General features: G+C 38.9%; 1 protein-coding gene across 5 annotated transcripts in view; it reads right to left on the reverse strand.

Annotated features, from left to right (window-relative positions):
- Positions 1 to 2,101: 2,101 nt before the first annotated feature.
- nt5c2a (5'-nucleotidase, cytosolic IIa) overlaps positions 2,102 to 17,381 on the reverse strand; it is a 28,707-nt gene continuing 13,427 nt past the window's right edge. For all 5 annotated transcript variants that reach the window (XM_020607560.1, XM_020607562.1, XM_020607563.1 and 2 more), the window contains 16 exons: positions 15,890 to 15,963; positions 15,642 to 15,759; positions 15,005 to 15,100; positions 13,905 to 13,996; positions 12,812 to 12,869; positions 12,541 to 12,634; positions 12,380 to 12,433; positions 11,611 to 11,694; positions 11,323 to 11,364; positions 10,602 to 10,709; positions 10,384 to 10,450; positions 9,100 to 9,270; positions 5,948 to 5,999; positions 4,323 to 4,383; positions 2,838 to 3,014; positions 2,102 to 2,733 (listed from right to left, as the gene is read on the reverse strand). In XM_020607560.1, the coding sequence (XP_020463216.1) occupies positions 2,503 to 2,733; positions 2,838 to 3,014; positions 4,323 to 4,383; positions 5,948 to 5,999; positions 9,100 to 9,270; positions 10,384 to 10,450; positions 10,602 to 10,709; positions 11,323 to 11,364; positions 11,611 to 11,694; positions 12,380 to 12,433; positions 12,541 to 12,634; positions 12,812 to 12,869; positions 13,905 to 13,996; positions 15,005 to 15,100; positions 15,642 to 15,759; positions 15,890 to 15,963 (1,579 nt within the window). In that variant the 3' untranslated portion in view covers positions 2,102 to 2,502. The remainder of the gene's footprint in view (positions 2,734 to 2,837; positions 3,015 to 4,322; positions 4,384 to 5,947; positions 6,000 to 9,099; positions 9,271 to 10,383; positions 10,451 to 10,601; positions 10,710 to 11,322; positions 11,365 to 11,610; positions 11,695 to 12,379; positions 12,434 to 12,540; positions 12,635 to 12,811; positions 12,870 to 13,904; positions 13,997 to 15,004; positions 15,101 to 15,641; positions 15,760 to 15,889; positions 15,964 to 17,381) is intronic.

A 17,381-nucleotide genomic window follows, 5' to 3' on the forward strand; every position in this document is an offset into this window, starting at 1 on the left:
GGGTGTTTTCACATTTGGTCCCTTTTATATGAACCAAACTGAGTCCTCTTTAAGTGGACTAAAATGAGGACCAACAAAAATGGGACTCGCTTCTTACCATGTTGACATTAGGGGTTTTCCCATTATAGAACTCACTGAAACCCGTCGAGCCAAGTAATGCTCGTCATGGGTTCTGCATTTTTTTCCACTATGGTGCATCCACTTTGGAGGTTTGTTCTGGGAGCTAAATTTCAGCACCCCTCAGGAGGTAGTACTAAAATCTAGTACCAGGAATGCAAGGGGGCAAGGGGCGCATGTGTGCAGATTAGTTATTGGTGATTGGTTAAATGTCTGTTGTCTTCATGCCTCAAGTATTAGCATTACAAGCACCGTGGTTAAACACACCACTGACTGTGTGTGTGAGAGGGGAGCAGCTCCTACCTCCTCTAAACAGAGACCGACGGAGAAAATACAGTGGAAAAACAAAGCAGGATGGTCCACATCAACCTAGGAGGCTATGCTTGGTAACGGTTAAGGGAAGTATGTGATATACCACTCGTTAGGTTCCAACAGTGGAAACGCAGCAACTGTGAGTACATTTGAAAGAAGGCTCAGTCCTCTTTCTGGTCCACCTTGGTCTGATAGAGCCTCAGTCTTTTTTCTCTTCATACAATAGTGACCCTGGAGCTCTCAGACTTTTACTACTTTAGCATGTGGCTTTTACTCAAAGGATTCTCCATTTTTATCTCATTTTAATGCATGTGGTAAAGTACTTTTGATGTAGCTTTTTTTTGATGAGGCACTGCAGTGGGGTCCTAATGAAGCCCCCCACTTTCATAATAGCTGAAAGCTGAAGGACAACCTTGGCGTGTCTGTGCATTGTAGACAGTTGTAGTTTGATGTGTTCTTTAGAAAAGTGCAGCAGTTTCTTCCCACCAAACTACTGTTAGGTATTTTTAGTCAGATAGATATTGGATAGATACTTTATGTATTAGAAATGTTTAGTGGAGATAGGATGTCTAGTTAGACTGTTAAATGCTTAGTCATGCTTATGAGTTTCTACAGGGTACATCTGGTCAAGGATAACGTCATTTAAAAAAAACAACTGAACGCAAGACTTATTTGACAGTACTTTTACTGTGAGGGGCCTCCAGTCCATAATTCACTAAATCTACCACTGCTCTGAGCGTGAACTTCTGAACAACAGTTCCCATGATGCTTTGATCATTGCAGACTGAATTTATGAACGCACCCACAACAATCAGCTGACTAATGGTTATATTTAATCATGTACTTAAGTTCATATGAGTTAGTTAACCCTGTGCACTTAAATACATAACATACCTGGACAAAGAGAGAAGCTAGGAGCTCGTCAGTGGGAAACTGCGATCTGTGATGGACTTTCACTAGATATTGCAACAGATTGGTGACAGCAGTTCAGTGGGTAGAGCAGTCGTCTCCTGACCGGAAGGTTGGAGATTCGAATCTCGGTGCCTGCAGTCCACATGTCGAAGTGTCCTTGGGCAAGACACTTGACTAATTTCTACCAAACTACTCATCCATATAGGTATCATTAAGATATTTAACAGTACTACTACCGATACCGCTTATTAATCTGGCACTCTACTCCTGTTGGTTGCTTATTTTTCTTAAGTAAAAAAAAATTATATATATAAAATAAACCACTAGACTATAACGTCATTTAAAAAAACAACTGAACGCAAGACTTATTTGACAGTACTTTTACTGTGAGGTGCCTCCAGTCCATAATTCACTAAATCTACCACTGCTCTGAGCGTGAACTTCTGAACAACAGTTCCCATGATGCTTTGATCATTGCAGACTGAATTTATGAACGCACCCACAACAATCAGCTGGCTAATGGTTATATTTAATCATGTACTTAAGTTCATATGAGTTAGTTAACCCTGTGCACTTAAATACATAACATACCTGGACAAAGAGAGAAGCTAGGAGCTCGTCAGTGGGAAACTGCGATCTGTGATGGACTTTCACTAGATATTGCAACAGATTGGTGACAGCAGTTCAGTGGGTAGAGCAGTCGTCTCCTGACCGGAAGGTTGGAGATTCGAATCTCGGTGCCTGCAGTCCACATGTCGAAGTGTCCTTGGGCAAGACACTTGACTAATTTCAGTTCATTTTGAGGGCTTAAAGGGACCAAGTGTGAAAACACCCTTATACTACTAAGAGATATTAATCTAAACTCACTTTATAACTCTTATTTAGCTGTGGACAGGTACATTTACCACAGTAGTAGCAAGACCACTTGACTCTACAGTAGTCTCTCTCATGTGCAAGACCAGCCCTAAGACTGGTCGACAGTGTAGCTGTTCTTCCAAATGTAAAATTAGATGAACATGCCAGAAAGTAAATCTGACAGCTCACCTCAGCTGCTACAGTGCTGTAATTGTTAGCTAGAGAAAAGATTCAAACATTAATACCGAATGAACTGGATGTAAGAAAAGGATTCATCTGGAGATTTCTCAGCTCTTCTCCCTTCATCTACTCTTCTTCCTCTTCCTCATCATCATCTTCGTCGTGGCAGTGGGTAATCTCCTGTGGAGCCTGAGGAAATAAGTGGGGGGGCTGGATCTCGCTGATGGATCGTGTGAGCTGGTGCCGTTTGCACTCCATCTCCTTGAAATCAGCATCGTGGCGGTTTCGTGTGGCCAGAGGAGACTGTGTGTCGATGATGTTGACATGGGTGTGCTCCACTGTTGATTCATGAGGCATCTAGGAGGGAGAGTTTGTAATGCTGTGAATCAAAAATACATTAAGTGCAGAAGACAGAGGTTATATAATATTTGCCCTGAGTGAGTGCTGTTCGTGAATCTCACCAGTACATGCGCAGCTCTAAACAGATAGCTGAAGGGGTAGTAGAGCAGGTTGATGAAGGAGGCGGCATACAGGTCAGCGTAGCGCATCACCTGGGAGGCGAACAGTGTCTGACGGGAACCGCTGCGGAACAGACTTCCCATCATGCCATAGCACATGTCCATGTCATGGGTCACTTTCTGGAGAGGACAGAGGCACACATGAAAAAATTTCATTTATTAGTATTTGTCCTCAGAAGCAAAGAGGTGAACAAATAACATGTAAGTTCAATTCTAAAAGAAAAAAAAGAAAAGTAACAGTTATAAATAAAACATATGTTCAAATCTAAAACAATGTTAACACTAATAATAATGAAACTAGAGTTACAGCTTTGCAGCTGTACAGATACAGTGACCTGGACCACCAAAATGTAATTAGGTCATCCTTGAATCCACTTGTGCCAAATTTGAAGAAATCCGCTAAAGGTGTTCCTGAGATACTGTATCACGTTCAGCATCAGATGAAGTGAAGCATATTACTCAAGTTGACAACAGCTAAGCTTGTTACTGTACATGCAATAAAACCTCCATGAATAAAAAGTCATTAAGACTAATTTATTGAAACTCCCACCAAACAAGCATAAACTTGCAGAGAAGTGATAATTTCAGCTTTGCTTGTTGTCTGTCATGCACTGGCTGTTTGTATTAATGTACACGCTTGTTAAGCTTCCTATGAACAAACTACAATGATAGATGACTATACAGTATGTAGCCTTACTGTTAAATAGGAGGGAGAGAGATGGATGTGGCTGTGTCATGGTGAGCCCAGCAGACTGAACGATTTTTTTAGGTTATGACTGGTAATACTGTTAACCTGAAGGAGCAAAGTTTTGTTTTTTAAAATAAATGTAGAGGAATCAGTCATTTGAATGGTCAATCACAATTAGGTAGATAGGAATACTTAATTTGTTCTTCAGTTGAATCATAAAGTTAAAAGAAACCCCACTGTTAAAAGACAAGTTTTTTCAAGTTCAATAAATGCATGTTTCCAAAATCAATGAGTAAGTGTATTAAACATTTATCTCAATACTGACCAAAATAATCGTGATTATGATTTGTGTCAATCTTGCAGCCCTACATGGAGGCATAATAAAGTGAACAAAACTTCTCTTTATGAGGGAAATATACACCCAGTAACTGTGGGGATTACAGTAACAAAATGCCTTTAAGCATATAACCAGAGTATATGATCTGCAGTTTATCTGTTTACACCGTATTCAGTACTTTGCACAAGGCTGATAGGCATTTTTCACATGTCAATTAATGGCACCATAAAAAAGTCACACCATAATATGCTGAACAGTAGTAGTAATGGAAATATTAGCAACTAAACCTTTTCCTTCAAAATCTCATACTGGTTGACTGCTATGGATTTCTATGACTAGTGGTGTTCTTTTTTTTTCAATGAGAGACATTAGGAAGGCTCATGCATGGCAAGGAAGGTTGTACCTTAATCCGTCTTTGCAAGGAGCTGATGTCAGGCCTCTCATTGCTGCTACTGTCTAGATGCCTGAGGACAAAACACAAGTGTACTGTGATCTATAGGCACAGATTGATTTACAATGTAGTTTGCATACTAGCTTCACAAACTCTGCAAGGCAAGAATGATTAACCTGCTTCCAATTTCTATACTTCTGTCTGTAAACGGAGACAAAATGTGACTGGGCTTCAGGTTTCTGTTGATTTCGGGTGGTCTACTGTATATTTCACTAACTAAAACAGGCAATTTTGGACCAAAGAGGGACTTAGTTCTAGGGACTACCCACTGGGGACTTCGCCCAAGAACATTTAGAGACCACAGTTAGACCTTACATTACCATTAAGTGTTTTCTTCATATATTGCTAACACTAATTATATAAGGCGCCACTAACCCTTTGCAGAAGCTTCTGATGGCAGACTGCAGCTCCCCATACTGCTGGTGATGGCTATCTATTGCTATAGCTTACACGGCTGACACAGTTTTTAAAAAAATTAGTAGTAGTAAGTTAGTAGTGCTGCAGCCAACGCACACGTACATAACTCATGGTTCCTGTTGTTCTGGGAGAGTACCTGCCCTGAAGTTGGAGCTAAAAGAGTCCCTCAAAATGGCATTCTAAGAACTATTATCGTTCTCAGTTCCTGCCTTGCAGACACACAAAAAAGGGGGTACTTTGTCCAATAGTTCTGTGAGCTATTAAAAGGTTTCTCTGGTCTGAAAGTGCCTAAAGTGACCATAAAATAATTCTCTGAAGCTCAAGTCAATAAAAGAGAAGTTGGTATTTTGATTTTGAATGAAACATGCATTTGAATCAGCGTAAAAAACTGAAACTTAAATGTGATTAAAACAGGAATATCATTAAAGCACAAATCAAATTCAAATTTATTTGTATAGTGCCAAATCACAACAAACGTCATCTCAATCAATCAATGTGGTTCAATAAACTCTGACTACAAATGTACAGAGGCTGAAGAGAACTACACAAAACCTTATACAAAATGGCAACCTGTATGTATTGGATTGTAAATGAAATAGGGGCATTATTTCTTGCTACATTTCTCCATAACAGCAGGGACAGACTTATTAACTTGTCAAAACTAAATAATCTCACAAATCATGACCCGTCAGGAAAGTTTAAAGTATATTCAGCAATTCTAATTAATTAATTACACATTTTTGCATATTCAACAAATTTTTCACACATCTGGTGTTTCGGAAAATTCACAACATCACTGCGCAGCTGCACTTCTACAGTCTACACGGCTCTTCCCCGAGTAACCAGTATCGTTGAGAGATTATGAAGGTCACGGCTACAAAAAACGAACTGAAACAAGTTGTAGTTTTGTGTACTTGCTGATCAAAATGTAAACATTCTTTTGATAGAATCGCTGACTACACCTTTAATAAGAGAGGTGCAACTGAAAACATTTTGAAATAGTTGACCCCATTAAGTGTGTACTAAAACTTTTATGCTGGTAAACATTTTGAATATAATCTTCTTGTACTAACATCTGACTAATGTTGCCCCTCTGCAATTCTTTGAAACAACACACAGCAAGACACAACAAACAGTTGCCTTAACAAAGAAGAACTCACTTGTAAAGCTCTGCCAGGAAACATTCCAGTGACTGAAGTTCCTCAAATATGGCTGAAAAACAAAGACTGGCATTAGAAGATCACTTCGCATTCCTGATGTTTTTAAAAACCACATACTCCCAACATATGACAGCATTTTCTTTCTTTAAACACACTTGTATGTTTTACTGATGGGCCTGGCACTGAGCTGAGCTTCAGTGAATTCCTTTATGGTCACATTGTACATTGCAATGTACTGCACACTACTAGTTATTTATTTTACTATTTTTACATTGTAGAACAATACTGAAGTCTTTAAAACAATGACATAGCACATACACTCACCGGCCACTTTATTAAGTACGTTATATTCAGAGGTGTCTCTATATTTTTGTCCTCCCCGGCTACATACTGTACATGACAGGGTCAGATTAGGAACACCTCTGAATATAATGTAGTCCAGTACAACACCACCTTTGACTATGACCTCAATAATAAACATACCATTGAACTGATACATTTATGACAATTTCACCAAAAACTGAAACATTCTGAGCTTCATGAACACAGATGTGAAGGCGGAAGTGTTGCATTGAAGCACATACAGTTGTGCAGGTGTACCTACTAAAGTGGCTAGTGAGTGTATAAATTATGTAGTAAACAAAAAAAGTGTTAAAAACAAAACAAAACATGTTTCATATTTTAAATTCATCAAAGAAGCCAACTTTTGCTTTGATGACACCTTTGGAAGCTACTGGCATTCTCTCAACCTGCTTCACGAGGCAGTCACCTGGAATGCTTTTCCAAAGGTCTCAAAGGCCTTCCCATATATCTTGAGCACTTGGTGGCTGCTTGTCCTTTACTCTGCTGTGCAATTCATCCCAAACCATCTCAACTGGTATTAGGTCAGGTCAAATAGCCCTTACATAACCTGGAGGTGTGTTTTGGAACATTATCCTTTTGAAAAACAAATGATGGTCCCATTAAAGCATAAGCTAGATGGGATAGCATGTTGCTGCAGCATGCTGTGGTAGCCATGCTGGTAAAGTGTGTCTTGAATTTTGACTAAATTACCAACAGTGTCACCAGCAAAGCACTCCCACATGGCACACTTCCTTCATGCCTGAACAGTGGGAACCATGCATACCGGTACCATCCGTTCACCTTCTCTGTCTCTCCCTAAGAGACTGCGATTGGAACCAAATATCTCAAATTTGGACTCTTCAGACCAAAGGACAGATTTCCACTGGTCTAATGTTATTCCTCATGCTGCTTTGGCCGAAGTGAGTGCCTTCTTTTTGTCGGTCTCCCTGCAGCAATTCAACCATGAAGGCCTGATTCACGCAGTGTCCTCTGAAAAACTGGTGTTGATATATGTCAGCTACTTCAACTCTGTGAAGCATTCATGTAGGCTTGAATCTGAAATACTGTTAATTGGTGATTTCGGAGGCTGGTAACGCTAATGAACTTATCCTCTGAAGGAGATGTCTTCCTTTCCTGGAGAGGTCCTCATGGCAGCCATTTTCATCATAGCGTTTCATGGTTTTTGTGTGTTATTGCCCTTTTCCATACTGACTGACCTTCATGTCCTAAAGTGAAAAGTAACTCATTTTCTCTTTACTTATTTGAGAGGTTCTTGTCATAATATGGGTTACTACAACTGTCAAATAAGGCTATTTACAGTATACCAGTACTACCTTGGCGCAGCACAACATTACACATTAAGGCAAAAATTTCCACTAATTACAGTAACCTCTGACAAGTCACACCTGTTACCTGAAAACTATTCCAGGTGCCTACCTTCATGAAGCTGGTTGAGATAATAGTGTGCAAAGGTCCCATCAAGGCAAAACTGGCTACTCTGAAAAATGTACAATATGAAACATTTTGTTTTCTTAAACACTTCTTTGTTTACGCCACAATTTCCTGTGTTATCTTATAGTTCTGGTGTCTTAAGTATTGCTTTTTGCTCATTTGTTGGTTTAGAGGTAAAATGGCAACTACAGTAAGTGGAGAGTGGGAAAAGTGTCAGCAGTGTCACCCTTCGTAAGTTTATGTTCTTGTTCAACAGAGCTTCGATAAATAGCTGATATAGTCTAGTTAGTGCAACAAAATTTGCACTAACAAGCACATTCTGCTCAGCTGTTTGTGTGTAGGAGCCCAACCCTGTCCTTATCTAAACAGGACATTCTGGGCACAGGAAAATGTTTTTGCATGCACACAAATATTTTGAGGAGACATTATTATCACACTTAGAATACTTTACTTTCAGCAAGCAGAAATATATTCTTATTATTCTTTAATTAATTTAATTTAATTTAATATATATGCATGTTTGCAACAAATATCATTTGTGTGTGTGCAAAAAATATTTTCCTGCACTCCGGTTGTGTGCTTAGGAATATCAAAATTTAACACCAGAGAAAATCAAAGCAGATCAAACCGCATCAGCCCATGAGGTTATGCCAGGAAAGAGTTAGGGGAAGCTAGTTGGGTTCCCACAGTGTAGAAGAAGCCTTGGAGCCCAATGTTTGTCTCATCAGACCAAAGGCTTTTTTCCCTTTGGCTCTCAGTGTCTTTAAATGTCATTTGGCAATGCCAAATGGACTGTCATATGCCTTTTAGTCAAAGTGGCTTCTGTGCAGCCTCTCTAGCATTAAGGCCTGAAAGATGGGATTATAGTGTTCCTTCCAGCAGGTTTTCCATCTCTACAGAGGATTTCTGAATCTCTGTTCAAGTTGGGATCTAGGTCACCTCCCTGACCTAGGACCTTCTTGCCTGTTAAACACTCTCTCTGATGCCTAACCTCAAACTTTTATGGTGGAGGTCTACAGAGAGTTGTTTGAGCTCAGTGACTTGGTTTTTATCCTAACATGCTGCGTGAACTATGGGACCTTATTTGCACAGGGGTGTGCCTTTCTTAACTATGCCCAGTCAATTCAGTTTGTCATAGGTGAACTACAGTTAGGTTCTAGACACATCTCAAGAATATTTACAGGTAAAGCAAACAGGATGGACCTAAAAACGTTTTCAATGGGCAAAAATGGCAAATTTAGACATAAAAAAATCAGTCTATAACACAATTAAGTCTGTAAAAAGTGAAGAGGTCTGAATACTTGTTGAGGCAACTCTTAAGTATGACTACTGTATGTACAGTATGTGTCCTATCTCACAGCTCTTATCGGTCCACACATGCAGCTCCTGGGCCAGCTCAGGTATCACCAGGAAAGTCCTCCAGCCTTGGCGCTTCTTGGATTTGAGAATGTCACCAAAAATGTGGTCTCCAATGTAAAGGATGTCCTTGCCTTTAGCACCCAGCAAGTCACACACAATATCTGAAGAACCTGGGAAAATACATATGCCATTTTGGTTACTTTTACTGACAGTATCTAAACCTAAAGCAACAGTCCATGACTGCTTTATATAAAGTTGCAGTGATAGCTGAGATCCAGCCTCTACCAGGTTTCTGTTACATTTGCCGTTTCAAACAGTCAGTGTTTCAGCACCAACATGGATGTGTTTGGGTTTAAAACCATGTGATGTTACAAATCAGTCAAAGTTTAAAGATGCAGTATGTGAGATTTAGTGACATCTAGCGGTGAGGTTGCAGGTTGCAGCATTATACAAGGCTTTCATGCATCATATTCAACAGCCCTCAGCCATTTCATAGAGAATACCATAAATGTAGGTCAAACTGTGCACTCAGAAAACAAGGAAAAGCTGAAGGTGGTTCACTTGACCACAGTGTAATTTTCAAAAAGGAGGAATATACAGTATGCACATTAAGATGTGCAATAATACCACTGTATTCCTGAAACTTATTAGCAAATGCTCAGCCGGACTTTAAATGTCCGCTCTTGGCCGCTCCAAGCGCTCTTATCATAATTGCAGAAAAAGAAGTGCAACAAAAGTCGAATGGCAGCTAGCTTCACCGGGATTTCGCAAATGACAGATCACCTGAATGCAGTAATGTTAGCCTGGTTCTTTGTGTCTTTGCTTCTTTGACGAGGGGGATTCATAGCATCTTCCTTTTTCCTTGTATTAAAGTTTAACTATGATTAGCCCTCCACTTATTAGGGCTGCAGGTATCCGAGCACCAGCGGTGTTGGAAGCCTATAGTTTTCACTGTAGTTTTCTATTATCATTATTAATACGCTAGTAGAAGCAGTTGTGGAAACCATACAGATTGCAACAATCCTATTTTAAAGGAAGGTAGCATTGTGTGTGAATAAGGGCCCCACAAAAAAAACAAACAAACATGAAATTCACGCCAGTGTGTGGTTTGTCCACTCTGGGCAACTGTAAAAAACATGGAGGCCTCCATGATGGGAAAAATCTGCTCCTATGTAGATACTATAAAAGGCTCATTCTAAGCTAAAGAAAATGCAATGATTCTTATTTTCTGGTGATTAAACATGAATGAAAACAATCCATTTGTGTTACGTTTTTTTATTTACCTCCTGAGTAAACAATACCATGCTGGAGAGGCCCAGTGTATGTGCCAATCTTCAGGCGACCTGTCGTCTAAAAGGGGATCAAAGGATCAATCACACACATACAGTATATTATATTTATGCATCTTTACACAGCAAAACTGTGAATAACCGAAACCTTCTAAACTAGAAACAATTTAAATACTGCACTCAAATATAAGCAATGTAAGGTACACACTCACAGTGTCAACCTGTCGCAGCACTGTTCCCTCTCCAAAGAACATAGGCTTCCGGGCATCCACCAGGATCAGGTCAAAGTAAGACTGCCAGGGCTGGTGGGGTGTGCCAGGCTACAATAGAGTTTGTACAGCTATCTTTGAGAAGCTACTTAATGATTTCATGAATTCCCTAGTCCTTTACCCTAATGTTCATCATCCCAAGTAACCACCTCACCCCAGCCTAACCTGAACCTAGTTCTAACCTTAACCCCAAAACCAAGCAACAGTCCCCTCAGTCCCAATATGTCCTCAAAAAACCAAACTATCAGTCCCCTCAGTCCCAATATGTCCTCAATCCCATTTTATAACACTCATTATAAACAGTCATACAAGTATGTAAACACATGCACATTTGTATAGCAGTCTTTGTGAGGATGCTCACTGACATAATGCATTCGCTAGCCCTTTAGCACAACCCCATACAAGCACACACAGAGACACACACCCAAACACTTGTTTGCATCCATCGTTGGGACTTTACACTAAGTTACATTCAATTCCTGGAGACTAATCCTAACCTTAAACATCATTTATGACTTCTATGGTGTTTAAGTCAATCTATGTCCGTTTCTCATTTGTCTCTCTTGAATACCCTATTGTCAAACCATTTGTGATCCAGAAATTTCTGTGTCTCACTGTGGTTCAATTCTTATCTATTCAGACTTTAACTAATCATCAGTGTTACCTTTGGTCCATGAGGAAAGTCAAACAGGTAGGTCATAATTTTCTGTAAGAAGGCATGAGAGTTTTTTTTTAGCATAGTGGTCCAGAATAACACAGAAATAAAAGCAAGTTACACCTACACATCACCAGGGATTATTACTTCATTAACTTACAGTGCTACCATTTATGTGTCTAAAATAATTTGTAATTTAATGTGCTTCTCCACAGAAACAATAAACAATTAAAAAAAAAGATAGTTTCAGGTTTGCTTTAAGCATTCATTAATAGGCCTGACTGAATGTCACCTCACCTCTGTGTATTGGTAGTCACTGTTGGTGGCCAGAAATACTTTTGCTAATTCATTCATGCGACTTAGGAGGAGAGGAAGCTTTGGCTTGGAGGAAGAACAACACAACAAACATCAACAACACAGACACAGTGAACAGCAAAAAAGGCCTTATTTCACTAGTAGTACAGTATTTCTCATCCCAACTATAAAGTAAAAGCAGTGGCGGAAGAAGTACTCAGATTGTTTACTTAAGTAAACAGCAATAGTAAGTAGCAATACCAAGGTGTAAAATAAAGCCTTGCATTTGAAATGTTACTTAAGAACAAGAATCTTAGCAAAAAAAAAAAAAAAGTACTCATTATGCAAAACGGCACAGTTTACATTGATGTACCTAATATTATTCAGTTGTAATTACTGATGCATTATTATGTACATTCCATTTAATGTTGAAGCCGGTAAAGGTGGAACTACTTTTAACTACCTTTTATGCACATAATGTCAATTACTGCTGGTGAATTTTACACCAAGGATCAATAAATCTTGTGATTATACTGTTGTCAATATTTTATTTTATTAAACTCTATTAAACTCTAGACCAAATAAAAGTAGTGAGTACAAAGTACAATATTTTTTTCTGAAATGTAGTGAAAGTATGAAGTAGCAGAAAGTGAAAATACTCCAATACAGTACAGATATCTCAAAATTATACTTAAGTACAGTACTTGAGTCAATGTACTTAGTTACTTTCCATCTCTGAGTAAAAGTCTAAGTTAGTATTTAGTTTACTTACATCCTTTACCACGTACTTTTCCAGGTTTTCAACAGTTTTTTCTTTTAAGGACCCCTGTGAAAATAAATACAACAACAATGGACAGAGGGCTATGGGAGAACTGAGCACTGAGTACGGGAGATAATCAGCAGTTGTCTGGAAGCAGATTTCATGGACTGTACCTTGAAATGAATCCAGTCCACAGCATCTCTGACGTCCTGAAACATGCTCTTGTAGGACATGAAAAGGTCGCCATCTTTGAAGCCAGTCTCACAACTACAGAAATGATTAAAATGGTGTTAAAAAAGAGTGTGCATAACATGGAATTACGTGGGTCAGAAATGACAACAATTCAGTGATGTAGACACTACTAAATCATGAAATAGGAACCTATTCACAAGGTCACATAAAATTTCAACCAGCGTTCTGTATGTAGCAGTGAGTATGCAGTACCTTGAATATCTGGAGCAGTTGCTGAAGAAATCAACCAGGCAAGCAAAGAGGTAGGTTTCTGAGCAAAAAGACAGTGAGACTGACTGTGGAGATGAATGTCAGATGAATATGACAAAGCTATTTTTAAAAATAAAACCACAGTTGCATGAAATTGTCGATTTTTATAAATTCAACGACTATTCGAATACTTGAAAATCATTGCCCATCCCTAATAATCCGCTCCCAGACACTGCACCAATCAGATTACACCACAACTATCATCAGTTGGAGCCAACAATTCACAGCCCCTGGAGAACATTAATATAGATGGCTAAAACCCTCCTGGGGATAAGGGTAATTATGTTTTATTTTAAATCTATTATGTTATAAATTACATGTTTATACACACAAATTATCACAAGCCTGATCAAAAATTATGCCTAAAGCCTGACTGTAAAAACAGTAGCCCTAACTATGCCATAGATTCACCTTAAATACCTTTAAGTCTTACATTTATGATGATATCATATTAATACTTGGCCTTTTATGACTTTTAAGATTATAAAAGTTGGTGAGGAGTTGTGTTAAATATAAAGGTATGTGTCAATCAAGATATATGCAAGAACAGGCTCAATGATTAATTAGATGGAACATTGTGGGTGTGGTGTATGAATGTTAACACTTTGTAACAATTCTTTAGTATATTACTTGTGTGGTGTAGAAGATAATTATTTAAGAATGTAATTATGTAAGAATGTTAACACTGTTATAATTGTTTTAGTATAATACTTGTGTGGGTAGAAGATAATTATTTAAGAGTGTAATTATGTAAGAATGTTAACACTGTTATAATCTTTTTTTTTAGTATAATACTTGTGTGTGCGTAGAAGAGAATTATTTACTGCTTGCAAACCAATGATGGTAAGATGATGTCATGGGGTAGGACTGGATAAGTCTGACTTCTTCCTACTCCATTCAAGCATGTACTAGGTATAAGCACATTGATATTGGATTATGTGTACAATCATGTGTGTTGTCATATCAACTGTCTTTACATGCTTGAAAGAAAGAATAAATCAAATCAAACTATAATTACTGTTGTATTCTGTCTTACCAGGCAAGTTGAAGAGTGTGTTGAGGATGTAAAAGCGGTCTGTGTCTCCACGTTGAATAAATTTGTTGGGGTACATCTCTCTAATCTCAGGTCTATACAGAATGAGTAGAGATAGATTATACAGGAGGGGAACGTGTAATGAGGTACTTCAAACCAAAAAACAGAGTTATACAATTTTTGCATAATATTTAGCATTTCATTACATTTCTGTAAACTCACTCTGCAGTGGTCGCAGGTGTGTAAGTGCTTTTCATGTAAACACGTGAATTTTAGGATTAGTCACTAGTGGTTAAAGAATTTAAGGCATCATTTGACTTAACTGGCTCTAGTGATTTAATGGGTTGGTGCATTTAAACACTGGGTTCACTTCAACAAAGGCTGGGTTCATTGTGTGCTAAAACACCCTGAGGAAGGCGAGTGTGCTGCGATGCGTTTGTGAAAGTAATTAGACCATATTTAATGAAGGCTTTCTTTAAACCATCCATTTGAGTGCCTGGAATTAGATTTTTATACCACACCCACCCATATTTTTGCTCCTCCAAGAGTGCAGGTCCTTCAAGGGAAGCACTTCTCCTTTTCTTCAAAAGCTATAGGATGGACTGTCATCATATTTTGCACAAACACTTATGGGCCACAGAGGATGAGTCTTAGAAACTGCTCTGAGCTAGCACCACAAGCAGATGAAGAACTTATTCTGAGAGATATCTCAACATTAAGTGTTTGGATTAACACAATCCCCTGACTTTTTGTGCACCAAAATAAGGGCGACATTTGTGGTTTTAAATGAAATCTCAACATCTACTGAATGAATTGCCTTTAACTTTGCAACACACAGGAATTATAATAACGTTGGTGATCTTCTGACTTCAGGTCAAATTCCCAATGTGCTCAATACTTTGATTTATGACCAAATACTAGCAGAACTTTCCCATCTACTGTACCTCAGCAGTGCTTAGTGCTTAGTCCTTTTATATGTTCATGGTTAATTTAAAGAATACTCATATACAGTAGGTATAACACAGGAAGGGTCTAACAATGTGGATAACTACTAAGTTCTTTAGAAATGTGGTTGACAGCTCAGTGGGAGTAGTGGACCTCACCCTCTCAAGAAGGTGAATCCATGCACACACACCAGGATGTTCCCATAGGCATCAACTTTGAGCAGGTTGCCATATATTGTGTCAAACACCAGACCTCTGAGAAAAATGGGAAGAGGTGAGTGAGGACAAAAAATCTAAGAGAGAAAACAAAAACACACCAGTGAGAAATTGTTGGACTCATATTGTTATGGAAACCATGTCACATGATAGACATGTGGTATGCTGATTGCATTATTGTGTCTGAGCTTGATGCTAAACTTTCAGAGAGAACATGAGTGAAAGACTGAAACTGTCTGTGTTTGAAGAGATAAGATATTTCTTGTCTTCTCTCTAATCTAGCTTCAAAAATACACAGACAATAGACCGCAGGTGTGGGACAGTTGCCACTCGTGACATATAGATGCTTACATGATGACTTCGCTTCTAAGCCACGTCCACCGGGCGTGCCTCCAACTATATGATATACTGCATGAAGTGAATTTCTTTAGACAACTCTGTACCTTTGTGCTTGACTTGTCTCCTTGCTGCAAGTAAATTATTTGATAGACAATTCCAGTGACTTTGTCGCTTTATTCAAAGAAATTTTCTTAACAGATATTCAGACTAATTTAAAAATGCCAGGGCACTGTGAACTAGCCTGGTGGGGAAGGAGGGGTCGTAGACAAAGTTAAGCAGCTCTTGTGGATATCCAATGGACACCAGGCGTTCCACTGTCAAGTCAAAGCCCAGCGACTCATACTCAGGAGATTTATACACTGTACAAACAAAGAGGACAGGCAAAAAATTAACTTTGCAGGCCACGTGTAAGATGGTGTCGGCTTTGGCCACAGCGGTTTGTCCTTTGTGTTATCAATGCTGATACCAAAAGGGTCAAACTACACCTACCTGCCAGAGTGTAATCCATATCAAAACCAAAACACTTGATCTTCTCCATGGCCAAGCTGCGGTTGACAAACACTCTGGAAGTGGAAAACAATATATGGTCAATCAGTGCATGACAAATGACAGGTCAAACTGAATGCTGCACTGCAGTTATATTTATACACAACCTTATTTGAAAAAATGTGTGATGCGGAGTAATTGTAAATAAAAATTGAATGAAATGTTTTGAAACCCCCTTTTACCCCATATTTATTTGGTGACAGCACAAACAAATCTAATTTTCAAATTAAATGATTTTGGTTTTAGATAAGCTTATTCAGAATTCAATGCCAGCAACACACACATTCCAAAAAAGTTGGGGCAGTTGCAACAGAGTACAAGAGTTGTGTAAAACAAACCAGGTCACAATCCTGACTGGATATAAAATGAGCATCCCAGAGAAACTGAGCCTTTTAGAAGTAAGGATGGGGTGAGGTTCACCACTGTGTGTGGCACATAGTTCAACAGTTGTAGACTAATGTTTCTCAATGTCAAATTGCAAAGATTTGGTGCTTCTCATCATACATATTGTCATGAGAAGATGCACACAATCCAAAGAAATCTATGTTAGCAAGGGACAAGGCCAAAGACCAATAATGAATGGCTGTGATCTTCTGGCCATTAGGGAACACTGTATTAAAAACAGACATGATTCTGTAGTGGAAATCACTGCATGGACAACAAAATCCAGACACATTGCCACCTTTTCTGGGCTCAAACTCAATTAAGATGTACTGAGACGAAGTAGAAACCTGTTCTGTGGTCTGATGGGCCAAAATTTGAAATTGTTTTTGGAACTCATGGACGGGGCATCCTCTGAGGAGAGGAACCATCCGGCTTGTTATCAGCCCGCAGCTCAAAAGCCAGCATCCGTGATGGCATGGGGGTGCATTAGTGCACACAGCATGAGTAACTTGCACATCTCTTGCACCATTAGTGGCGAGCAATATATGGTCAGGGAAAAAATTATTTGAACCCCAGCTGATTTTGTAAGTTTGCCCATTAACAAAGAAATGATCAGTCTACAATTTCAATGGTAGGTTTACTGTATGTGAACAGTGAGAGACACAACAATAACAAAAATATCCAGAAAAATGCATTACAAAAAAGTTATAAAGTAATTTGCATTTTCATGAATGAAATAAGTATTTGATCCCTTTGCAAAACGTGCTTTAGTACTTGGTGGCAAAACCTTTGTTGGCAATCACAGAGGTCAGACGTTTCTTGTAGTTGGCCACAAGATTTTCACACATCTCAGGGGGGTTTTTGACCAACTCCTCTTTGCAGATCCTCTCCAAGTCATTAATGTTTCGTGGCTGATGTTTGGCAACTCGAACCTTCAGCTCCCTCCACAGATTTTCTATGGGATTAAGGTCTGGAGACTGACTAGGCCACTCCATGACCTTAATATGCTTCTTCTTGAGCCAATCCTTTGTTGCCTTGGCCGTGTGTTTTG

This window comes from Monopterus albus, unplaced genomic scaffold (genome assembly GCF_001952655.1).
Source record: "Monopterus albus unplaced genomic scaffold, M_albus_1.0 scaffold87.1, whole genome shotgun sequence".
Taxonomy (NCBI): domain Eukaryota; kingdom Metazoa; phylum Chordata; class Actinopteri; order Synbranchiformes; family Synbranchidae; genus Monopterus; species Monopterus albus.